Source organism: Polypterus senegalus, chromosome 12 (assembly GCF_016835505.1).
Source record: "Polypterus senegalus isolate Bchr_013 chromosome 12, ASM1683550v1, whole genome shotgun sequence".
NCBI classification, from domain to species: Eukaryota; Metazoa; Chordata; class Cladistia; order Polypteriformes; family Polypteridae; genus Polypterus; species Polypterus senegalus.
The window spans coordinates 46706857-46733561 of record NC_053165.1 but is presented as its reverse complement, the minus strand read 5'-3'; the positions used below and the strand labels follow the sequence as shown (position 1 = coordinate 46733561).

Below are 26705 nucleotides of genomic sequence, written 5' to 3'. Positions count from 1 at the left end.
AAGCTTTCTGGTGACAAAGAGATCCAAACAAAAATGATTTATTGCACTTAACTCCAGGTTTAGATTTTGACCAGCTGAAGCGGATCATGGAGATCACAGGAAGTCCTCAGCCATCCCTGATAGAGAAGATGCAAAGCAAAGATGTGAGGTTGCTAAATATGTACCACTGTTGAACAGAAAATGTTTACATTTCTAAACTTTACATTTAAAATGTAGTCTTTTAAGATTTGTAGCCTCCGTCCCACCCTTGTTTTTTATTAAGCTTCAGGGAAAATCCAAACTATATATGATGAGTTCACTATTTTAGAACATAAGAAATTTGACAGACGAGAGGAGACCATTCAGTCCATCAAGCTTGTTTGTTTAGTTAATTACTAAGCTGTCCCCGATATCTCATCCAGATACTTCTTAAAGGCTATTGAGGTTTCTGCTACACTACATGACTTGCGACTTTGTTTCAGGTTCCCACAACTCCTAATGTAAAGAAGTGCTTCCTGGCTTCAATCTTAAAGGCTCTTCCACTTAATTTCCACTTGTGTCCTCGTATACGTGACTCACAATTTAGTTGACAGAATTCTGCTAGATCTACTTTATTGACAACTTCATGAATTTTGAAGACCTGGATTAGATCCCCATGCAGTCTCCTTTGTTGAAACTAAACTAAACAGAGTCTGTTCCGAGTCCAACATGTCCTGAGTCTGTGTTACTCTCCTCTGCCTGGCTTCAGGTGCTTTTATGTCTTTTTTTTTTGTGTATGTGTGGTGACCAGAACTTCACACAGTACTCCAGAGGCGGTCCTACTAGCACATCATAATGTTCAAATATAACCTCACTAGATTTATATTCAGCATTTTTTACAATATAACGCAGGGGTCCCCAACTCCGGTCCTGGAGGGCCCCAGTGGCTAGAGGTTTTCATTTTAACTCTTTTCTTAATTAGTGACCTACTTTTGCTCCTAATTAACTTCTTTGGAATCTATATATATAATTCACTAAGGCAAGACACCCATGGAAAGCACGCCGGAAGGGGCATGGATTCACTAAGCCGCCAACAAGTAAGACGCCCATGGCGCACGCAGGAAGGAGCCACGCCCACCAACTCTAAGACCATTGGATACAACGACAACTCACACAACCACGCCCACCAACTCGGGCGCAACGACACAGGAAAAACGGCGTCATTTATGTTCATCTGTCGTAAAGTCCACATGTAGCTCTGAGCCACGTTGCCTGTTCATAGAGGCATATTTCTCACGGAATTGAATCGCTATATGCAGCGTGTAAAGCAGTTTGTGAGGGGTATCCCTTGGGATCCTTAAAACAATCCTTTAAAACTGAGGTTAAAACACAATGAAGGAAGCAGTCTTTAAAAACCAATAAGCCCCGTGTCTCTGTTTCATTACCATCTCACCTGCTTCACCAATGCAGGCCCTGCAACAGTCGAGACGCTCTCTCAGCAGCTGACCTTCTCTGTGCCTGACCGGTTCACACAGAGGCACCACACGACGTGGCAGGACTATCTAAGAAGAGGCATGTTTGGCACGGATGTAAATCGCTGTATGCGGCGTGTAAAACAGTTTGTTTGTCGTGGATGTGAATCATTGTATGCAGCATGTAAAGCAGTTTCCGAGGGGTTTCCCATTGTCTTAGAATCGGTGGCCGGGTCTCTGTCAGTTGCTCTTGCGACCGGGCACATGACCAGGCAGTGTGTATGCTTCGAGTGCGAGGGTGGACGCGACAGGACCATCTAAGAAAAATTATGTCGCGGCTGTGAATCGCTGTATGCAGTGTGTAAAACAGTTTGTTTGTCGCAGATGTGAATCGCTGTATGTGGCGTGTAGAGTAGTTTGCGAGGGGTATCCCATGGTCTTACAGTTGGTGGGCGGGTCTCTGTTAGTTGCTCTTATGAGCGGGCACATAACCAGGTAGTGTGTGTGCTTCGAGAGCATAGGTGGACGCGACAGCACCATCTAAGAAGAATCATATTTGTCGCGGATGTGAATTGCTGTATGCAGTGTGTAAAACAATTTGTCGCCAATGTGAATCGCTGTATGCAGCGTGTAAAACGCTGTATTGTATGTTGCCCTCTCCAGAGTTACATCTTTTCATTCACCTACAGTCGTATACACAATGAAATAAGCAGTCTTTAAAAAACGAGTTTTCAGTTACGACGCACGACCGTGTGCACCATAGCAAACTGTTTTACACGCTACATACAGCAATTCGCATCCGCGACAAACATGCGTCTTCTTAGACGCTCCTGCACTTTGTACACACTGCCCTCCCACCTCGCTACCACCGTGGTCGGGTGTCTTGGTGGATTATATATAGAAAGGCAGCCAAAACCGCACAGAGCAATGAAAAGTCTACGTGAGTCACAGGTGCATCTGGACTGTGCAAAGACGACAACGACTCGAGTGACGAGTTGAAGGTGGGCACATGAGCAGGCAGTGCATACTGGACGAGAAATCAGTAGACTAGCATGACGGAGGGAGAGGAATGGACGTCCTTCTCCTCTCCTCCCGTTCCACTCTGAGTGCCACACGGACGATTGTGTGTTGGTTCGTTCCGTGCATTGTTACAATGTTGCTTTTCTTGCTGATTTATTACATTACCGATTTTTCAAATGTTAATTTTCTCCCTGTGCTTAAAAATCATTAAAAAAATCGGCCTGATTATGCGGCGTATGGTATGCTGCGGGTGGGCTAGTTAATTTTATTTGACTTGAAGACTCAGACCCCTTAATTGTTTCTTTTTCCTTAATTAGCAGCTGAACAATAATGAGATACAAAATGAAACTAAGCATGAGCAACAAACTGTGTCAGTCATACAATATACATTTTAACAGTGCTGCTCTTAGAAAAGAGAAAATCAGCAATTTCGGAAATGTCTGCTATTGCACAATGAGAGCAGCAACAGGCCATGGAATTAAAGAACTCATTTAATTAACAACAAGAATCGGCTCCTAATTAAGCAACTGCTTGGAGTGAACTTGGCTGGAGTTTGAGGCCCTGGCTTATCAGTATACTGCTGCTGGATTATGTGAATTTCCCCTTGGAATTAATAAAGTATCTATCTATCTATCTATCTATCTATCTATCTATCTATCTATCTATCTATCTATCTATCTATCTATCTATCTATCTATACTAAGATGAATATCTATCTATCTATCTATCTATCTATCTATCTATCTATCTATCTATCTATCTATCTATCTATCTATCTATACTAAGATGAATATCTATCTATCTATCTATCTATCTATCTATCTATCTATCTATCTATCTATCTATCTAGTTGGTCTTCTGTTGGCTCCCTCACTTCACATTTCATTTCTGTTTGGGTGCCATTTAAGGAAAAAATGAAGCAATTCAGAGAAATGATGAAGACATTCAAGGAAACAAATCTTAAAAAACAAATCAATTAAAATGAATTCAAAAGAAGTTATTAGCAGCAAAAGCTGTTAAATTAAGAAAAGGGTTAGAATGAAAATCTGCAGCCACTGGGGTCCTCCATGACCAGAGTTGGGGACTCCTGATATAATCTAACATTTTTATTTGACTTTTTAGTCACTTAAGCATATTGCTTAGATGATGAAAACTCTGTGTGAACACAAACCCCTAAATCCTTTTTTAGTGGTGGCTTCCTGTAGGTCAGTGTCTCCCATCTTGTATTTCAAATTGACGTTCCTGTTGCCCACTTAACATTAAACTGTGTTTCTAAGTGTTTCTGAAGCTTCTCCAGTTTCTTTTGAATACTTTTCAATTGCTGCCTCCTCAGTGTTTGCCATTCTTTCAATTTTAGTGTCTTCTGTCACATACACAAGTTTACTAACAACATCTGTGTCATTAATATATGAGGGACGTTCAAAAAGTTTTTGCACTTTTTTTTAGCTCTATTTATTAAGAGCTTCAAAAACAAATGACATCACTTTTCTACATAGTCACCTTCATTTGAAATGCAATTTTCCCAGTGTCTTACCAACTTTTTAATGCCCAGTTATTACTCCTCATGCCTTCACCGCTTCCAACGACAATATAAGACCGCGGAAACTTTTTGAACGTCCCTCGTATAAATTAAAAAAAGAAGCAGTGCAAGGACAGACCGCCCAGGGGCTCCACATGTGCAGCTTTCTCTTCTTAGCTGTAGACTTTGTCTCTTACTGTTTAGCCAACTTAAAATCCCCTTTTTAATGTATCTATCTCTGATGCCAACAGCTTCTAGTTTCAGAATTAACCTTCTGTGTTAGACAAAGGCTTTTTAAAAGTTTAAGTAAATTACATCATCTGTTTTACATTTGTCAAAAATTTCAGCAGCCTGGTCAAAAAAATCTAAAAAATTGATCTATCTGGATCTTCCTCTCATAAATCCATCCTGTTTTTATTTAGCATGCTCTTTTCATACAGGTACTCTGCTGGTTTATTTCATATCACAATTTCCATGATAAGTAAGACTTATTGGTCTATAATTACTCAGCTCCCTGTCTGTAGACTGGAGTCACATTTGCAGTTTTTTTCGATTCATTCTGTTTGCACTCCCCACAGTTAGTAAATCAGCAGTCAGTATTTCCTTTCACAAGTACAGATTTTTATGAAACTTATAAGGAATATGAAAACACAGAAGGGTGGTGGTATAACATTGTAGGGAAAACAGGTGAGGTGCTTGGGAAGTAAAGTTTTAAAAACATCCATTTATTATCCAACCCGTTATAACCTAACTACAGGGTCAAGGGGGTCTGCCAGAGCCAATCCCAGCCAACACAGAGCGCAAGGCAGGAAACAAACTCCGGGCAGGGCGCCAGCCCACCACAGAGCATGCATACACACCAAGCACACACCAGGGACAATTTAGGATCGCCAATACACCTAACCTGCATGTCTTTGGACTGTGGGGGGAAACTGGAGCACCTGGAGGAAACCCACGCAGACACGGGGAGAACATGCAAACTCCACAGGACCCAGGAAGCAGTCGAGTCTCCAAACTGCGAGGCAGCAGCGCTACCCACTGCACCACCTTGCCAACCTGTTTTAAAAACAACCAAGTTAAAACATCACAGCATGCAGCTGATCAGGGTGCCGACACAAAATGCATTTGTTTCTCTCAGTGCCCTAAAAGCATTCATTAATCATCATTTGTCATCCCCAATTATCCCAACACGAAATCATGGCCGTTTTAATCTCTATATATAAAAGTCAATGTGTGTGTATGTATGTATGTTTCAGCATCACTTTCTCTGGAGCGGTTTTCATGAAACTTGGTACACATGTTTCTCATTGGTTGACTAAAAATACTGTAGGGTGAAATCAGCCCTAACTCACCCCCTTCTGGGTAGGGTAGTGGGTGATCTTAATGTCTTATATAAATGTTATCATTTAGTTGATACTCGGAACGACCACCAGAGGGCGAACTGGAGGCGACTGCCAGCATTCTTTATGTTTGAGCTCCACCGCCCGCCTGATGCTTTTGAAATTAAATAGAGTTGGCCAGTGGATGATAACATACATACAAGACCGCAAAACAAGCACATTAGTGAGTCTTCATTGTTTGTTAATTTATCTTTAAAGTTGTGTTTTTTTTTTTTAATTATATTTTACTCAAACAATTTAAAAAAAAAACACTTTATTTTCCTCCCGGGCAATGCAAGTCAAGTGAAGTTGGGGAGCATGTACTGGTACAATGTGTTGCTGCACCCACTACACAATGAAACAGCTCGGGATCCCGGTTGGCAACCTCCCCAGGCAGACACACAGTCCAGTCCCACCCTCCGGAAATGACCCTCTATCTGCCGCAGCCAGGTGTTATTTGGGTGACCCCTTGGCCTGGTCCAGCTACTCGGGTACCCAACAATGAGGACCTTACGAGCCGGATCACCCTCGGGGAAACGCGCCACATGGCCGTAGTGCCGTAACTGACACTCCCTCACAATGCAGGTAATGTGCCTCATTTGGGACTCCATCAGCAACTGCTCATTTGACACAAAGTCAAACCAACAGTACCCAAGCATTTTCCGGAGAGACACAGTACCAAAGTCCAGTTTTTGTCTCAGGTCACTGGATAGTGTCCATGTCTCGCAACAATACATCGTAAGACAGTAAGCAGCAGGGGCCTCATGTATAAACGGTGCGTACACACAGAAATGTTGTGTAAGAACTTTTCTACGTTCAAATCGTGATGTATAAAACCTACACTTGCCGTAAAGCCATGCACTTTTCCACGGTACCTCATGCCTTGTCGTACACAAGTTCTCCGCTCGGTTTTGCAGACTGGTGGCACCCAGCGTCAAAGCAGTGCTACTGTTCCTGTGTGGTTACTCTTTATTTTCCTGACGCGGCTTTATAAATACACTGAAACTAACCGCATATTGTTTATTAGTGTAATGCATCTGATTGTAATTAACTTGTAACAATATAATGATCCAGGGAACAACCATAGTATTCCAAATACCATAACTGCTTTAGCGTTGTTACTCTCACTGCACCTTCTTCTTCTTCTTTCAGCTCCTCCCGTTAGGAGTTGCCACAGTGGATCATCTTTTCCCATATTACTCTCATTGCACCACTCAGAGTATTTATATCACTGTATCTGAGTGTGAATCACAGCAGCAGCTGATCGGAAAGAGAATTATCGATATACAGCTTCAAGGACACGCTGTCTCAGCCATGTGTGATAAAGGCGCTATATAGCGCCTGACCTGGCACAGACTACGCAGAGGCACGTGTTCACACTCAATATTTTTTTTATTTTCTTTCTTCAGCCGTGGGCACACGTCTTCCCGGTGTCCCACCGGACCCACACAGTCCCAAGCACAAAACACACAAAAACCACACTTTCCTGCTCCACCACTCCTCCCAGGCAACCTCGTCCTCTTCCTCCCGATTCTGGCCTCGAGTGGAGGAGGCTGGCCCTTTTTATATCCCACCTGGTTGACCAGCTAGTCCTAATTGCCCTTCCGGGTGGGGCTGAGAATTCAAGCAGCCAGGCTGCGGGGTCCCTACAGCTCCCCCTAGCGGCCACCCGAGCCCCCAACCAGGCTGCGGAGGACTCCATCTCCCATGGAGCCCTGCAGGTGGTTGGGGAATCACCGTCCGCCATGGAGGCTGCCACCAAGCATCCCGGGGGAGGTACTGAAGTGTCCATGGTGGCTCCCCCGGAATATACACAACAGGGGCGTCCTGGCCGGGCATGGGACCCGGCTGTCCATCACACATGGCAAAACGTTTCAAAGCCTTTCCTGTACGGACCTCGCGGTTCAGAAACAGTTTCATCCCAAGAACTTTAAATGCACTCAATCAATTGCTCCTTGTAGAACGGTTTGTACTTATAAGTACAATCACCCCACTGTAAACTTGCACTATAGTTATAATATCGCACAACCTGAGCCACTTTATAAAGCGCATATTTACATATGATGACGATATCATTTTTAAGGTGAAATGCAGCAAAATATGTTTATTATATTATACAGATAAAACTTTAACTTCATTTAAATAATCTATACTCTTCACTGGGACTGGCGTGAAGGATAGAATAATTAAACATGTACTATGAAGATATTTCAATGTTCCTGAAACGTTTTGAAGAATCGGCAATCTAAGCTTACAGATGGCTTAACGTCTATTACAGAGCTGATTGTATGGCGATCGGTTACTTGGGGAAAGAAAAGCACTGACTGCAGTGACGGCTACGCCAATATATATTGAATATAAAATAGAAAGAGAAAATAACGACACAGCTAAAAACGCAGCGACAAATTTCGACAAAAGTTAAACGCTTGTGTCATGAGCACGAGGCGGCTATGCATTGTCCGCAACGGATGTGGCCATCCACCTTGCATAAGATACCATATTGACATTGGACTTTCTCTATTGGACATAGAGCCGCCCCTGAGTACTGATGCAATAAATAATATCATCGAAGGTCGCACACAATCACTGCGCCATGAAACTCATGTTTATAACGTGCTTTAACTATCATCATGAAAATGATATCATGTATACATCTCAGTATTTTAGTTATTCAGAGAGCTGTAATATCACAAATGTCATGGATTCTGTGTCCTTTCAGAGGAAGAGAGCCGGTTTAAGAAGCACGTAGTGATTCACTCACACAAAAAAACAAGAAAATCCATGTTCAAAGAAAAGGTCCTGGAAATCTGGAAAAAAACAAACTGTAATAAAATTCTGGAGGACGTGATGAGCCAAGTTAGGTATTTGAAGTTAAATGAACCTCACAGACTCAACAGTCTTCTCTTAGATGTCAAGAATTATGTGCACAGGTTTTTATGGTCTTAAAAAGGAACATTTTCAGGTATCATTTATTCTTTTGACAAAAGTAGGTGGGCAAAAGTAAGTTTACTACTTTGTATGGAAAAAGACATTTTTACAATAGTTTTATTAACTCAAGAGAATGTCACAATGGCACAGTGTGCTTAGGTACAATCTCTTTAGTGCTCAAATTGCCAGTCTTCATTATTTACACATTGTTGTAGTGTACTTGCTACGCTCAAGCACACTTTAATAATAATGAGAAGACAAATACAGTAATCCCTCGCTATATCGCGCTTTGACTTTCGCGGTTTCACTCTATCGCGGATTTTAAATGTAAGCACATCTAAATATATATCACAGATTTTTCGCTGGTTCGTGGATTTCTGCAGACAATGGGTCTTTTAATTCATGCTACATGCTTCCTCAGTTTGTTTGCCCTGTTGATTTCATACAAGGGACGCTATTGGCGGATGGCTTAGAAGCTACCCAATCAGAGCATGTATTACATATTAACTAAAACTCCTCAATGCTATAAGATATGCTTCCCGCGCGGAGCTTGATTGTTTGCTTGTCTCTGCCTCTCTTTCACCCTCTCTGACATTCTCTGCGCCTGACGGAGGGGCGGTTTGCTTAAAAGATACTGACGCTCCTCTAAAAATGCCGCTTTATTGCGGTGCTCGGCATATTTAAAAGCACATGTATTGATTTTTTGATTGTTGCTTTAATCTCACTCTCTCTCTCTGACGTTCTCTGCGCCTGACAGAGATGTGAGCAGAGGGGCTGTTTGCTTAGAAGATACTGACGCTCCTCTAAAAAATGCCGCAGCAAACTTAAAAGCACACGTATTGATTTTTTGATTGTTTGCTTTTCTTTGCGAGCGCTCTCTCCCTCTGAAATTCTCTGCTCCTGAAGAGAAGAAGATCTATTTGCATTCTTTTAATTGTGAGAAAGAACTGTCATCTCTGTCTTGTCATGGAGGACAGTTTAAACTTTTGACTAAAGGGTGTTATTTCATGTCTAGAGGGCTCTAATAATCTTAACAGTGTGGGAGAGTTTATAAGGGCTTAAAATATATAAAACTAACTACACAAACATATGGTTTCTACTTTGCGGATTTTCGTCTATCGCGGGGGGTTCTGGAACGCAACCCCCGCGATCGAGGAGGGATTACTGTAATACAAATAAACAATAGAATCTCTAATTATATAAAATCCAGCGTCTGCCTGTCCGTCTGTTGTGGGAGCCAGCCCGACCACAGACAGAGAGACTCTGTTCTTAAGTCCACCGCACATGGTTTATTCATACTATGTACAAAGATCACAGTCCCGCACAGCACACAGTACTCCAGCACCAAACACCCTTTTCCTGGGCCTCTCAATGCTCCTCTTCGGGCCGCCTTCTCTCCACTCTCCAAAGCCTTGTCTGCTTCCTCCTGACTCCCGCTCCTCAACTGTTAGAAGGTGGCCCCTTTTATGCTCACCCGGATATGCCCCAGGTGCCCCTTGAAAAACCTCCGCTGGCAATTCCTAGTGTGGCGGAAGTGCCACACAAGCATCCGGAAGCACCTCCTGGTGTGGCAGAACTGCTGGCTTCCAGAGCTCTAGGATTCAGCAGGCGCACCCTGGTGGTGGCCACAGGACCCTATAGGGTTGAGTTTCCCAGCTCTGTTCCCAAGACCCCCATAGCAACCAGGGTGACTGTCCTCTTGTGGCCTGCGGGAGGTATAATCCCTCTCCTGGTCCTTCCAAGCATCCCGGCTGGGTTCACCTGTGACACTGTATGTCTGTGTCTATGTCTCTCTTTTCACTTGAGAACCATTTAACGGATTAGACTGGGTTTTTTTCTATAATTTGCTTGAACATTCCAGTTGATTTTGTGACTTCTCTCATCGCGCTAAGTATCATACTTTGCTTGCGGTACTGATTTATTTGCGCGAATCTGACAGACATGCAGCGGGCTGAGGGGAAAGGGATGGAGGGGGGCCTTTCTCATTCACACGCCAGCTTTGGTGTGTATCTTACCTCCGCTTAGCCAGCGAATGAGAGAACTACTTAACGGATTTAGATTTTTTTTTTTTTTTCTCTTTCTCATCCATTTTAGGCTTCAAACCACTTGTATGATACATCTCTCTCCCTATATATATATATATATATATATAAAATCCAGGGTCTGTCTGTCTGCTTTTCACGAGAGAACTATTTAACAGCTGCGGTGGGTTGGCACCCTGCCCGGGATTGGTTCCTGCCTTGTGCCCTGTGTTGGCTGGGATTGGCTCCAGCAGACCCCCATGACCCTGTGTTCGGATTCAGCGGGTTAGAAAATGGATGGATGGACTACTTAACAGATTTTGATTGTTTTTTTTTCTATAATTTGCTTGAACATTCCGGTTGATTTTGCGACTTCTCTCATCGCGCTAAGAATCATAGTTTGTTTGCGGTACCAATTTATTTGTGCAAATCTGAGAGACATGCAATGGGCCGAGGGGAGGGGGTGGCAGGCCCGTCACACGCCAGCCTAGGGGTGTATCTTACATCCACTTAGCTAGCAAATGAGAGAACTACTTAACAGATGTAGATTGTTTTTTTTTTTTTTTACTCATCCGTTTTAGGCTTCAAATCATTTGCAAATCACCGTCTGTCTGTCTGCTTTTCACGAGAGAACTACTTAACAAATTTAGATCAGACTTTTTTCTAGAAATTTGCTTGAACATTCTGGTTGATTTTGTGAATTCTCTCATCACGCTAAGAATCATAGTTCGCTTGCAGGAGCGATACATTCACGCTAATCCGAGACAGAGGCTGTGGGCCGAGGGGAGTGGGGAGCGTGATGTTAGGAGTGGGGAGCCAGGCAGGGCCCTCCTCACTCACTCACCAGCCTTCGTTCGAGTCGGTCTACCTCTGTATTTTGGAGTGTACTTTGCATCCGCGCTTAGCTAGCGATACCTTTTTGTTTATTGATTTTTAAAGTTCGTCCTCTTTAACTACTATGCTGGCAGAGACACGGGGGACAGCTAGTAATTAATAAATAATAATACAAGAATAAACTCTGTGTTTCACATACTCACAACCATAAGCCTACTTTTGCCCACCCCTGTATATTTTTCTATACACCACCATTCAGCACTTTTCCCAATTCACTTAACCAATAAATACGGAAATAAAAATGTGGTCAATAACCACTACATGCAGCAGGCCATGACTGGCCTTGGTCACAATTGCAATCATTGAAGAGTTTTACCTGTAATCAGATATAAATAAAATGCATTAAAAGTGCAGGAAAGAAGAAGAGATTTCATAAAGCCATAAAGATTACATCTTGCCTGAAGAAGGGGCCCGAGTTGCCTCGAAAGCTTGCATATTGTAATCTTTTTAGTTAGCCAATAAAAGGTGTCATTTTGCTTGGCTTTTCTCTACATAAAGCCATTTTAAAATGATTTACATGGCAATCATAAGAAAAGAAGTAATTGAAAGTCTACCATATTTCGGTGTTTTTGTTTGTTTTAACATCTGAGTTGGCTGGGAAGGGCTGATTTAATTAGAAATATATTTATTTGCAGGCAAAACGATATCTACAAGCTTTACCATTAAAAGTTAAGAAGAATTTCAGAGATTTGTTTCCCTTCATGGACAAGAGAGGTATTTTTATTTATTTTGTTTAATCATTCCTTCTAAAGTACTCTTTCATATCTTAATTGTACCCTGTCGTCTTAATCATCTTTAAAATGAACCACTGTGGAGCTCTCTGGACTCTCTGGTGACTGCAATGTGCAGAGTCTTTAATTCTCTCGCCTTTATAATCGAACTTCTTCATTCACTGAATCCAGTTTCAGATGTGCAGTGACGTCACTCCAGACTGGTTTATTGCAGCACAAACTTATTTTGTTTTAATGATATTTTCAATTACCAGTAAAAGAAGAGAACATACATTTAACAGAGAAACTGTTTTATCAGCTGTGTAATAAAGTTATCTGGCAGAGCTGTGGACGGCGATGCTGCTTCCCAGACCCAGTGGGTCCGAGTCATTTGTCTGTGTGTAGCGTGTACATTTTCCACCAGTTAGCTATGCCTAAGGCAGGTGTGCCAGTTAAAATGTCAACTCTCAACCAGCCTGGTCAATGTGTCTGTGTGTGCTCCCTGCAATGGACTGGCACCCCATCCAGCGCTGGTGCCTGCCTTTCACCTAGTACTGCTTCAATTTGTACATTAAATTGGCTTCAGCAGATAGAAGCTTCCAGCAACTCCTGCAATAATGGTGAGTCCTATTAACACCATATTGATGACACATTTTTAATTAGTTGTAGATTTGCTAGAGAGGATGCTGGTCCTGGATCCTGACCACAGAATGACTGCCAAAGAAGGACTTTCTCACAAATACTTGGAAGAATTTCGTGATCCCGACAGTGAGCCTGACTCGGACCCATATGATGACTCCTTTGAAAATCTTGACTTGGCCATAGAGGAATGGAAAAGTAAGAGTATTTCAATGATGATGGAGCACTAGTGTGGTTTAGTTAAGGTCATGGTCCAGGAGGCCATGCGCCACCATGTCCTAAAATGGCCACCCAAACTGAATTTGACCAGGCAGTCTAACTATTCTTTTGCTGTATTCTGCAGGTCTCATCCACATGGAAATCATGACTTTTGATCCAGACAATCCCAAACAAACAGCTATATAGTCTGAAGAATTACTGAAGAACTAGCAGATCCTGAAAAATGACTTTTTTGAATATGAAGTCAGTTGACTACATGGCATGTGAAATGTTCCAGCCCAAACACACAGCAGACAGCTTGTAATGTGTAAAGGGCCTTCCAACTGTGCAGTGGAGTGGAAACAAGTGCTACAAAATGAGGCTGTACCCTCTTCACCTTCTTCCAAATGCCTTACCTTAGTCTCCCCTGTTTATGTTTTGCATACTTGAAATATTATGTTACAGAAAGTAAAAAAAAAAACACTGTAAAGCACAATGAGGCAAAGTATATGTACCCAGATAAAAAGAAAATGCTTTTGTTATGAATGTTTACTGTTGTGGCCAATTGTGATGGAGAAGCTCACAACCCAACAATGAAGCTATCCGTTAGAAATGAAAACAAAATATATATACTAGTTATTCATTTTACTCTATCACTTGCTGGTCTGTTTTATTTACAGAAATGCACAAATATGAAAATCCAATTTGTTACCAGTTCAATTCCATTATAGGATATTTTGGATAATTGGTTATTAGCCTTGAAAAGGAATTATTACTATTAATCAAGTATTGGCACTATTATTGTTTTAACTGTCAAGATAAATCGTTAATCTGCTACCTTAATTTTAGCAAAGGAATTATACCGTAACATGTGCTACCTTTAAATAGGATAGGATTAACTAAACTCTGTGAAAATCTACCTGGCCAAACTGGGTTTCATTCAAAGTGAGATGTCTGAATGCCACTGAGCTTAGTCACAAATCTCTTAATTCTAACAACCAGAAGCAAAGTTGTGAAAAAGATTAAGTAGGGGCCACTCACTGGAGAGGTGAACTGGATCAAAATGAATAAATGTCCTGTAATAACTAAACTTAAGAGAATACAGCAAAATATTTTGAAAGGATTGTAATATGGTCCTCTCTGAACACAGCTTTATACATACAAATCAGGAACAAGGTTTTTCGAAAGAGCAAAATGTTGTCTTATTAGCATTCTTTTTACCATAATAAATTTAGCCCTTACGCGACTAGCATAATCTCTTGCTTTCCTTCTATAATCAACAAGTTCATAACTCTCCCATCAGCCATCTTTAACAAACTGTCTGACTGTAACCTAAAAACTACTGACACTGCTTTCATGTATCAAGATTTAAAAAGTGCACATTTTGGTTTAGAGATCACTCAGTTGTCACTGAAGAACACTAAGCTAGCAGCCCCAAGTATCCCAAATATTCAAACAGCATTAAACTGAATGGCGACTTCAGCATCATATAAGCTGTATAATGAACACTCTCCCAGAAAAGGAGTACTCTATGGACCTACCCATGTGGATGCTCTTAGAGATGTAAAGCTGTTAATAATCAATTGCAATGCACTTTTAGGATCTCGAATTTCTGAACCCAAGATAAAGAATACAATCCGCTATAAGCAAAAAAGGAGTAACAGGGCACAGATGAACCAGGCACAATTTCCATTTGAACTGTAATTAAACAGTAGTTTTTTTTTTTCTTTGTCTTACCCTCGGATAATAAAATGCTAATATTAATAAAATACTGACATACCAGCTCAGAGCAACTGTAATTATTTATGAACAAACAAACACTGGAGTCAGGGTTATGCCCTGCTGAAAAGCACACATAACACAATAGGAAACATTTTAAACAAAGTTGCGCCCAGTTTTCTAGTATGTCTTTTAAGTTACTTTATTCCCATTTCACAACATTATTTAACACAGTCTCTGCATGCCTAACGGTAACCACTACTGAATTTTTAATTTTGTTGGGTTAGTTAGTCTTCTTTCATCTTTCAGCAGAATGACTCGGGTGATGATCGGGAAGGTTACTGACTCTTTATTGAGGACGGCCCGCCTGTTATGGTAGATCAGTTTCATTATTTTGGGAAATAATTTGCTTGTGTTCCAGAAAGGAGCTGTGCAGTTTATGACTATTGTTGCCTGTATATTTGAAATGATTTGCTCAAGCTTTAATCGATGCCTATGGCACCAAAACGTTTAATTTGTTGGCAGCAATGTTGCATACTTATAAATAACTCCTAGTCAAGTGTGCTTATATATATTACTTAGTATCTGCAATAAGTTCATGACTTCTTTGCATTTAAATCAGTTATCAGAACGAATCATATGCAATTGCTTTTACAATTTATTACATTATTCTTTTATCGAGTAATTTTAATTACAGCTGCTGGGAATGGCACGGCCCTAAACAGCTACAATTTACTTAATAAAAATCACAAATCCTGATAAATAAGGCCAGCAACCTCAAGCACTCGATTGTGCAATTTTGCTCACACTCAACCAGAGAATTATATATATATATATATATATATATAAAGATAAAATCTGTCAAAATTTCTACTTTATATATACATATTGTTCTCACAATTACATACATGTAGTTAAATGTCTTAAAATATACATACTAATGTAAATATTTATGTACTTTTAAATAAAAAATAACATATTGGTAGTGTCAGTGCAATAGCAGCATAGGTGAACACTGTGCCATACAAAGTATTTTTCTGCATTTGATTCGAAAGCCTTTGCTCTGTTTCAGCAATTCCCTGAAGGACATCACCCACATCCAAAAATGCCAAATCCTGCATTTTCAAAGTGGACCTTTCTATGTTGCGAGACTGAACTGCCATTTTTACAGATTGAAGCTCACTCATCATCTTCCCTAAGTTCTGCTCAACTCTCAGTATTTTTGGCTGAATCCCCTCCACTAAAGACTGTGTTGCCTTGCTTACTACCAGATGCTCTTTGAAGGCAGAGTCAGAATGCCCAATCCCCCGAGACACCTTGGTTATTTTCAATTCTTGATCTTCTGTTCCTTTGCCTTGGTCTACTGTATTGCGAAGAACATTAATAAGGCTGTCAAGCTCTTCCTTCTGTGAGTGATGTATTGCAATTTGCTCACTGATAGCTTCTTGAAGGTTAATTGGTCCTTTTTCAGCTTCTAATAAAAGTGCCTTGAGTTCTTTTAGCCGTACCCTGTTTATATAAGTGGAACCCAGAACTCCAATTATGCCCCCCAGCACTGAGCCAATAATGGACCAGTTTTTTGTTCTTTCTGCTCTGCTTCGCTCCTTCTCATGACTCTCCCGCACTGATGCAGAAAACAGAGCAAATTTCTCCCTTTCTGCTTCCTCTGCATTTTCATAGGAAGACCGAAGTCTCCGTTCCTCCTGTTAAACAATAAAAAAGTAAGCTGAGTTCATAAAATGAATAAATGAATAGATAACCAATGTGTATCTTACACTATTTACAAATACATATTAACATAATATATACTTAAACTTTCTTTTTATTATAACTATGTGTTTCAAGTTCCTTGTTCATTAATGGATGTGAGTTACAGTTCAGCCTTCCTTTAATATTTATTAAAAAAAAAGAAAAGGTTACCAACACAAATATTTATTGATTTAATAGTTATTCCTGAATTAAGAAAATATATCACTTATTATTTCAAAGATACATGAGAGAATCGGAGAAAGTTTTATTTCACACCTTTTCTCCTTCTTCCTTTTCATATCTCATTTTTAATTTATTACAGTTACAAGACTTCCACAGGAAAATGTAATACTTTTTTCCCCCAGACTCACGAATGGTAAGAACTGCTCAGTCCACTGGTGATCAAATGTGTTTGACAGGCCATTTTTTTCCCCACTGTGCTCAGTGTGATTTCTATCTGCAAGTGAGTCATGCATTATGTAAAGGATAATAAAACAGAGACTAAAAAATAACATCTATTGAACTGAGCCACAACTATAGCACTCATTTTATGGAAAGAATATATCCTAAAAAGCGTTTTTAAGTAATCATTTGATATTATTTTACACCTTGAATATTTTACTACATGCAATAGTATGTGCCATACTTAGCAGGCAGAAAACAACACTAATGATCTCCCCAGATCTGTCATCTTTTAAAAGACCTAAACTGAGTTAGCTATGATTGATAGATAGATAGATAGATAGATAGATAGATAGATAGATAGATAGATAGATAGATAGATAGATAGATAGATAGATAGATAGATAGATAGATAGATACTTTATTAATCCCAAGGGGAAATTCACAATTCACTATTGAGACTTATTTCCCAAAGGGCCATCAAAACTTATATTCTATATAAACTATATTCATCTTAAATTGTGCTAATTCACAGTAACCTGACACCACTAGCCTTGAGTTATGATCAGCGCATCTTAGGTTGGAAAATAAAACATTCTTGGAGATTTTTGAATTTCAGAATTGTAGATTAGGACACTTAAAGCTAACAAGTTTAAAAAAAAAAAAAAACAAACTTAAAACAGAACCACAAGATCTGTGCCAGAAACTGAATCAGGTTCCTTGTCTCTATGGAATAGAGATGAATCATTTAACATATATATACAGTTTATATTAAAAAATGTAAGATTAAAAAAAAATCAGCAATTTATGCTGTATAATTAACTACTTAGTTGAGCATATTATTATATACAGTAGGATAAAAATTTTACTACCACATTTGATTAAGACAAACAAAGCCATAAAACATACATATCAAAGACGATGAAATATTTTGCAAGACACCCCCCCACACTCTCACAACAGACTAAAACAGTGTGGTTTTATTGTAACACAATTATTTATTTTAATGTATCACAATTATTGAATTCCGCCTCTCTAATATTGATGCTAACTCCTCTGACATGCATATCATCAAAAAGTATTTTTTCTATAATGTTTAATTAGGTTGGAGACCACAGTGGAAGGGGGTCATGGTCCATTCTTCTATGCTCAAATTTCCCAGAGCTCTGATGATATTAGGTCAGTACGTTTAGTTTGCTTTCTTCAATCAAGATCCAAACTTGTGAATTGTACCTAAAAATGTAAACTGAGGTCTATCCATTCATCCATTCCCTGAAGCCACTTAATCAAATTTAGGGGTTTGCCGTCTTGTTTATACATAAGTGGGTACACAATACATATGATGAATTGAATTTTAAGATGAAATGTTAAAACTGGCAGATGATACAGTTTAAAATCCCTTGTTTACAGAATGGACAGGCACCCTGGCTGAACCCATAAAACGGCTGTTAAACCAGCAGAGAACCAGAAGGAAAAAAAAAAACCAGTAAATATATACTGTATATATGTATACATACATACATACATGCATGCATAAACAGGACCACCTTCATTACAAACCTGTAGCAGCCTATGCTCCTCAGTAGCTAGTTCCAAGTATCTCGACTCCTCCCTAGAGACTCTGTCAAGACGATCACGGATTTCTCTCAATTTCAGAAGGTGAGTCTCCAGGCTGTCATGAGCCTCTCCGACTATTCCCCTAGCTACCATAAATTGTTTTTCTGCCTGAAAAAATGTAAACACATTAAATAAAATGTTTTCCTTTGATTAACTAGCAGATTCTTAACCAATAACAACTGCCAAGCTATGACATTTTCAAATCTTTGATCAGAGAAAATACATATAATTTTTTTTTTAACACAAGTTAAAAAAATAGCATCAAATCTGAAATATATGCCAAAAGAAAGGAAAGCACCTGCACATCACACAGTCATGATCCCCTTTAATAATATCTCCCCATGGGACTGTCAGAAAAATAGTGCCTTCAGATAAGGAATTCACTGCACACTGCTTTGAACCTCCTGAAAAACTTTGGGAAAGGTCATAGCCATTACCATTTGAAGACAACCTGGTGTATTTATCTTTCACACTTACAGAATTGCAAGAATAAAATAAAATGTGATACTACTATTGTTGTTATCAACACCAACTGTTCAAGGTTAATGTGGAATATTTTTTTGGGTAGTACCTCATTTTATGAAAGCCTCAATGACATGTGTGCAAAACTGATAAATTATCATTTTAATTCATGTAGCTAGTTGAGGGTAAATTAAACATAAGGTAAACCCACAAAATTTCATATACTATTTTATACTATGAAGGAAACATTTGAAATAAAATGTATTTATGTTATGCTACACTTCATTTTTCAGACTATACAAGTATTTGTATTTATTGTTTAACACACTAGGCACATAACTGAAAATGTACCTATTACAAATAAACTGAATTGAAATTAATGACTTCATTAATTGATTTTCTGTTTTTGACAGTCTGGCATCACAGAGATTAAGTATGAAGGTTAAGCAGAATACCCCTAGAAGACCCGGTGTGGTCAAAGGTAGCTTTTTTTGTCAGTTTTCCACCTGTAATATGGTTAACAGAGGATACAGTGTAATAGTTTACAACATGTTATGATAATAAAAAGTAGCATCTGTGACTGGCACTATATTTACCAGCCAGTCTGCAGAAATGCCATTTTTGACTGGTGATCAGTAGGTAATCAAATGCAGGTCTCAGTTTGCCAGGAGACTGGTGAATGTTAGTTTCCTTCCCCTTTTCCAGAGAGACAAGGAGCTCAGAGGCAGCAGGGATTCTTTGCTGGAGTTTTTCAGCATCTTCATTGGCCTTGCTTCTTTACTGCCCTGCACACCTTCATGTTATAGTGTGTTGTATTCCTCTCATCACCTCAATGAGGACCCTCTGCAAGGTGAAGAGACTGGGTAGACAGAACTTTATTTCTCCCCAGGGGGAAATTTGGCAATTTATAAAAGACTGTAAACTGTCTCGTGAATGACTGGTGCGGTCTTACACCCACTACTACAGTGATAAGTGTATGCCCCACTAACCAGAATTGGATTAAGTGAGTTTGACGATAAATAGATTACTTTTGTCAAAGATAAAAATTAATGGCCGGCACGGTGGGCAGCGCTGCTGCCTTGCAGTTAGGAGACCCGGGTTCGCTTCCAGGGTCCTCCCTGCGTGGAGTTTGCATGTTCTCCCCGTGTCTGCGTGGGTTTCCTCCGGGTACTCTGGTTTCCTCCCACAATTCAAAGACATGCTGGGTAGGTGCATTAGCAATTCTAAATTGTCCCTAGTGTGTGCTTGGTGTGTGGGTGTGGGTGTGTGTTTGCCCTGCGGTGGGCTGGCACACTGCCCGGGGTTTGTTTCCTGCCTTGCGCCCTGTGTTGGCTGGGATTGGCTCCAGCAGATCCCCGTGACCCCGTAGTTAGGATATAGTGGGTTGGATAATAGATGGATGGATAAAAATTAATTAGAACACGTCATGGTAATGTTTCTTCTTCTACATTAAAAAAGTATATCAATGTTCAGAGATGAGAACATACATGCACATTGGTAACTAAAAAAAGTGATACATACATATACAGCCATGACGCCTACAGCATTGTGGAGGACTGCTCCCACCTTTCCCATGGTCACTTTGCCCAACCTCCATCTGGCACAAGGATCTGCAGCATCCAAACCAGTTCTGTCAGGTTCTGCAACAGTTTCTACCTCCTTAGCTGCGTGGACTCTAAACTCAGTGCAGACCCCGCACCTCAGATCTGCTGCTAGTAGCTTATTTATATGCAGTCCATTTGTTACACTCGCACTCTGCTTACTATTGTCTTTTTATTATTAGTTATTGTTTTCATTTACTTTTGATATCTATTTCAATTAGTTACTATCTATTCATTTAACTAGTATGTATATTATAGTATAGTACAAGTTGTTACTTGTCTTGCATTTGTATTGTGTTTATGTACTGTATGTGTTTGTTATTTCATGCCACTGTAGGCAGGATTTGACAATAAAACCACCTGACTTGACTACTTAACATTTCTCTCCACTTTCTACCACTCATAACCTAATGCTAAAGCAGTGCCATTTTGCTAAACATACGTAGAATTAACCTGCACACAGGTAAACTGCCCTAAAAATACAAGGCAGTATGTGGCCCAAAATTACGTACATAAATGTGTACCACAACCCAACACAAGCCTCTATATAACTATATAAATATCCTTTAAAATTATAAATAAAGTTATTATAACAACATAAAAGTATGAAAAAATAATGACATGAAGCAATATTTTAAGTGCTTCTACAATGTTAAAATAATGCAAAATTTTGTACAGTATTTTATACCACTTACCTCTGTCACTTTAGCTTGGGCATCGCGAACTTCATTTATGCCCACAAACTCTTCATATTTTATCCACCAATAATTGGCAATGCTTGATATCTTCCTTACTGAATTCCGGCCCCACTTCTTTCCCAACTCAGATAACGTATGCATAGATTTAGTCACTGCAACACTGCTGACTGGCTCTTTTGGACCCTGAGTACAATAAATCTGCAAGTGCGTGATGATGCCTGGCCTGCTCAGTCTGGACATGAGAGTAGGGCCAAACTGTGACCTGCAGTTAAGTAAAACCAATGTCCTTCGGCACTCCATTGGAAAGCTTTGCTTTTTTCACTAATACAACTAAAAAAAAAAATACAGAGAATACATTTATGGCATTCACATAATTATAAAACATCAAATCTATCTCTGTATGCTGTTTTATTTGATTGAGTTATTGATTTTATTTTTGCATTATTTGGGCAGCTGTTACCCCGTCTCTATTGTTAGTTCATGCCTTACACATAATGGACATTGGAATGAACTCCAGCTAGCCCCCATTACTCTGCATTTGGTTAACCAGAAGGAAACGTGGATATAAAAATCACATGGAGAACAAAAAAGATTAGCTCTGTACCAAAACTGAAAATAGATAATACTAGCAACATAACATCTATACCACTATATATAAGCTAGTCATGTAAACAGTGTATCTTGTTATGGTTATTTTGTTCTTTAATAAAGACTATGGGACATGTTGGAGCACTAAATTACTAAGGTGAACCCAGCAGTAGTTTTTCACAGTATCAAGTCAATCCTTAATATTAAGCACTAAGCACATTTATCTTTTATGAGACATTTCTTTTGATATGATCAATATACTGCTTGCTGCTAATGTTTTGACAATTTTTGTAATTAAAAAAAAGAAAATGAATCTACACACAGCTTAATTGGTATGTTTTTTCTGCTACTGCTAAGACTATATAAGTCGCTTTCATTATTCTGATGAGGTAATATTTTACTTTGTACATTTTGCATAATGAGCCTGGATTTTTATTCATCAAAGGCCAAATTTCCTCTTTAGAAATTGTTTCCTTTACTTCACCCTGAACTCATTTCGAATTGTTAATCCAACTAAATGCTTGTCCGTGGATAATTGCAGGTCATCTCAGTTAAAACAGGAAACCAATTTAAAAAAAAAAAAAAATGAGCATTTCACCAACATAGGTAGCACCTGTTATAGTTGACTTTTACTGTTAAATAGACTTTTCACTATTTGATTATAGAGTACATTGATTATTAGCTATTAGCTTTTGCCCTTAACACTCTTAGAAAGCATTAAACATCTTAAGCTGTGATGCTGTCCCACTATTACTCTTATATAAGGTCAAATATCAACAAGAAAAGCCTGTACAAGCAAAAGCAGCAGATGGTCAGACTCCAAGGGTCTGCTCAACAAAAACTTGTAAAGACAGGAGTACTGCCCTCTAATCATGTCCTCCTGTAACTACCTGTGTATTTAAGAATTGTAATCTACAACTGTAATTCAGTCATCTCCTTCCTGGTATTGTGGTGACTCCACATGCGTGTCAGTAAAAAAGTATTCTTCTCATCCTGAACTGGCTTTGACAATTTGAATCTGACACACACCAACCAAAAATCAAACTGTCAAAGTGTACTAAAGGAAAAATGTGCAAATATTAAGAAAACCAAGCAATGTCCCTTTGTGGTGGCACATTTCAGCTTTTGTGATCAAATATTCAGAGCTTGAAGGGAGCAGTGACTATAGTATGGCATATTTGCACTTTTTAAACAACATAAAAATTGTGCTTTTTGAGGTTGTTCAATATACCGATTACAACAAACCACATGACCTCTACGACATATAATGAAAGCTGACAGTGTGCAAAATGAAACTATATCCATCTCAAAAGCATACTTAAATTCAGAATATTAATTTACTGTTTACTCATCACTTGTCTTTGAAGGTGCTACACAGAGGTTTTGCTTGTCTATTCATAATATTCATAAACAGACTGCTGACATTCACCATACCAGTCTAAATACCCAGAGTGGTATGGTTAGCACTGCTTCCTCACCATACCAAGAGGCTGCACTTGGATCCTGACCTTGAGTTTGTGTAGAATTGCAGATTCTCTACAACCACATGGATGCCAAAGATGCATAGGTGAAGTTAAGTGATGACTTTAAATTGAGTCAGTATGATTAAGTGTTGGGTGTGTGTCTTGTGATGGGCTAGCACCCATTCCATGTTTGTTCCTATCCTGCCTCCAGTGTTAAAAAATTTGGACAGTAGGCTTTGCGTCCCAAACTGTTCTATAGCATTTCAGTAATTATTTACTGTTCTGATGCCGATCTTTCTGATTATAAAATAGGTCATTATGTGAGCAACTGAAGAGAGGAAATTCAGATAATGAATTGCAGAATTACAGTATTTGGGGGTTCCTCTAGAGAGCCTCTTTCCCCTGCATGATTTGGCTTAAAAATTAATCAGGACATCATCATCTCATAACATGCTTAAGTTTCGAGTTTTGTATTTTTCCATCCGTTTTAGCTCTAGAACTTCCTCAAGAAACTGCGACACACAGACACACACAACCATCACCGAGATGTCAATGTTTTCAGGGGACCCTAAAACGTCGAGATCCGTTGAAAGATGGAGATCGATATTTTTGATGAATCAAAATCTTTTGCTCCTCCTCCACAGACAATAGGTTATGGTGGGGGAGAGCACAAAGCAAAAAATGGATGAAAACCTTGATTAATAACCACAGTGAAAAGTGTGGATCTCTCTTGTTTAATCATGGTTTTCAAGATGACAAAAAGGCTGGGAAATTCTGACTTTAAGGTAAGCTACTTCTTTCAGAAGGCACTAAAAATGAAAAATGTATTTAATATGAAATGAATCAAAATATCACAGAAACATTTTAAGTAATCTTTTCACTCCGGTGACTGGCTGCATGGAAATGTTGTAAAGTTCGTCTTTTTGAGTGTGTGCTGATCAGTTAAATAACATTTAATCTGAGTACCTGGTGAAATTTATTTAGGTGAATAACTACAGATACAGTTAATTATTACATTATTTAGCAAAAACAGTAGCATTCAAAAGTTTGAAATCATGCAGAAATGTTCAGATTTTTGATTGAAATTGATACTTTTTTTTATCAAAATACCATTAAACTGATTTAAAAACACAGCCAATTCATTACTATTGTTGCTAATGACTAACATTTATAATTTATCAGTTTCATATGACTGCAAAGGTCCATTATCAGCAGCCACTACTCCAGTGGCTTAATGGTAAACTCATTTAGTTAGTCCTAGGATTGGCTACAGCAGACCCCCGTGACCATGTGTTAGGGTATAGCGGGGTGCACGATGAATGACTGACTGACTAATTAATCATGTTTGATTGCAAACTGGTTATTAGAGAAACCTCTGAAAAATGTATCATTTGGTTCAACAAAGCAACTCGATTGTCTTTTCTTGAGTTGCAAAGGAACTGACACTCCTAAAATTCAGTTCTGGGTTCAAAAATAGTCAACAAAAAATAGGTCTCTCAAGAAATATGTCAATCAATTGTTGGTTTGGAAAATGAAAGTTTCCTGTTCTATGTGAAACGGCTAGAAAACTGCTGAAATTTCATGCAAAGATGTCTGCTACTTTATTGATAGAAGTTATTAAACTGATCTAAAAAGGCTAAAAAAAGAAATAGCAGACCCAAATGTACAACTGCACAGAAGGATAAGGACATCAGACTGTAGTTTGAGAAAAGGATGCTTTCTTAAATATATATACTTAAATATATACAGTATATAGTTTGACATTGCGACGGGCGCTGAGCAGGCTCCTGACAATCATGGAGAATCCAATGCATCCACTGAACAGTGTCATCTCCAGACAGAGGAGCAGCTTCAGCGACAGACTGCTGTCACCGTCCTGCTCCACTGACAGACTGAGGAGACCCCACACTATGTGACTCTTCAGTTCCACCCACGGGGGTAAATGTTAACATTATACAAAGTTATTGTCTGTTTTTAGCTACAATTTTATCACTCTTTAATTTAATATTGTTTTTTATCAGTATGCTGCTGCTGGAGTATGTGAATTTCCCCTTGAGATTAATAAAGTATCTATCTATCTATCTATCTATATACCACAAACATCAGTGTTATGCACAACTGTAAAAATATGATTCTGGGATGCTGGTCTTAAAGGCAATGTTTCATATAAAAAGACACAATTGAAAAAAGAAAAAAAAAAAGTTAAAATCGGCAAATGTATGGAATCACCCAGAAATCCAAATTACAATGTTCATCTTCTTGGCTCCCCTTTAACATTTTTTACTGCTGCAGAGGACATTTGGCACGTATTTAAGGAGGACCTGGAAGGTGTCTGTTTCTCATGGTCTTATCCTCCTGTACAGTTGTGCCTGTCACTTCTGCTCCTAGCATGGTCAGGTCTCTTTACCTTCTTCTCTTATGACAGTGGTGGAGTTGATAAACGGACTTATTTTTTGAGAAAGCTGTCTGTTGCCCATTTTTGATCTTCATGAATGGCAGTACCTTGCACAGCAAGAGAAAACAGGTTTTGGCTGTGTTAACACAATTACAAAGATTTACTTAATAACCAACTAGAATTTAAACATCAGCTAAAAGAGTTCACCATTAGCATATTGGAGTAGTGTCTGCTGATAATGGAGTGATGCAGTCGTATGTAAAAAAATAAATTAAAAATCTGTCATTTCAAGCAGTAATAACCATTCACAACATTAGCAATGACTTGACTATACTTTAACATCGGTTTAATAGTACTTTGATTAAAAAAAGAAAAAAATGTATCAACTAACCATCCCTGAAAAGGGACTCCAGTGCATCGCAGTGCCCACTCACGTGGGGTCTGTTCAGAACTGACAGTTATTCTGTGACGTATCTTTTGCGCCGATCTTGCACGGAGACACAAACCACACACAAACAAGAGAGCCCGTCCCAACTCCACACAGATAAATAGCTGGATGAAGAATTCGATCGTAAGACCCTGTAAACCGCGAGGCAGTGCTAATCAGTGTTCCTCCGAGGCGCTCATGTTTCGGGGCTGCTTCCGCAAAATATTCACACTTCGGAAATTTTGATGGTGAAACGAATTTCTCAAGAAACAATTCTGTGCGAACCAAATTATAACTCGCATGAAATGAATAACGATAATAATTTTTAAGTTTCATACTTGCTAACAAACATACTCTTTTAGTTGTACAAACTTGTCACTATCATGTTTCCAAACGGTTTACTAGTCAAATTAATTGTAAACGAAGAAAGGCTGGTGAAATATTAAGAATCGCCACCTTAAGTTTTACTAACCGGTAAATCCAGGTTATGTGACATACCGGAAGTCATTTCTGTCTCTTGTGACCCTTGATATGAGGCAACTACGGAAAGCAAAAAGGCTCCAACGAAACACGCACAGTCGTTTTTTTCATTTTGCGCGCTCCTGCCAATTAAAATGTGTTGTATTTAAATAGGACATTTTAAGATGATGGCGAAAATAAAACCTTATACAACACTACAAATGATTCGTTAAATCAGCTATCATTGCTGCTTCTTTATGTCTGTTCTTACTCAATGTTATTTTTTTAAATAAACAATGATTTATTGTAATAATAAATAGTCAAATACAACAGTACCAAATATTTTAATATATGAAGTACATATAATTCACTGATATGTATACATAT

The 26705-nt window shown here is 39.0% G+C and overlaps 2 protein-coding genes across 5 annotated transcripts in view; one reads left to right on the top strand and one right to left on the bottom strand.

The window, feature by feature from the left end:
* Nucleotides 1-13391, top strand: part of zgc:171775 (STKc_p38 domain-containing protein) — a 62971-nt gene extending 49580 nt beyond the window's left edge. The window contains exons 9-12 of the mRNA XM_039771076.1: nt 64-143; nt 11827-11905; nt 12565-12738; nt 12884-13391. Of these exons, the coding sequence (XP_039627010.1) occupies nt 64-143; nt 11827-11905; nt 12565-12738; nt 12884-12945 (395 nt within the window). The 3' untranslated portion in view covers nt 12946-13391. The remainder of the gene's footprint in view (nt 1-63; nt 144-11826; nt 11906-12564; nt 12739-12883) is intronic.
* Nucleotides 13392-14643: 1252 nt separating this feature from the next.
* Nucleotides 14644-26397, bottom strand: ccdc51 (coiled-coil domain containing 51). 4 transcript variants are annotated; one of them, XM_039771072.1, is made up of 4 exons: nt 26332-26397; nt 20984-21316; nt 18169-18333; nt 14644-16160 (listed from the first exon to the last, which is right to left on the bottom strand). In XM_039771072.1, the coding sequence occupies exons 2-4, from the start codon at nt 21284-21286 to the stop codon at nt 15408-15410; spliced, it is 1221 nt and encodes a 406-aa protein (XP_039627006.1). In that variant the 5' UTR covers nt 21287-21316; nt 26332-26397; the 3' UTR covers nt 14644-15407. The 4 variants fall into 4 exon arrangements, with proteins under 4 accessions (XP_039627006.1, XP_039627008.1, XP_039627007.1 ...); XM_039771074.1 differs by lacking the exon at nt 26332-26397 and adding an exon at nt 26214-26298; XM_039771073.1 differs by lacking the exon at nt 26332-26397 and adding an exon at nt 26198-26291.
* Between the last annotated feature and the right edge of the window lie 308 nt (nt 26398-26705).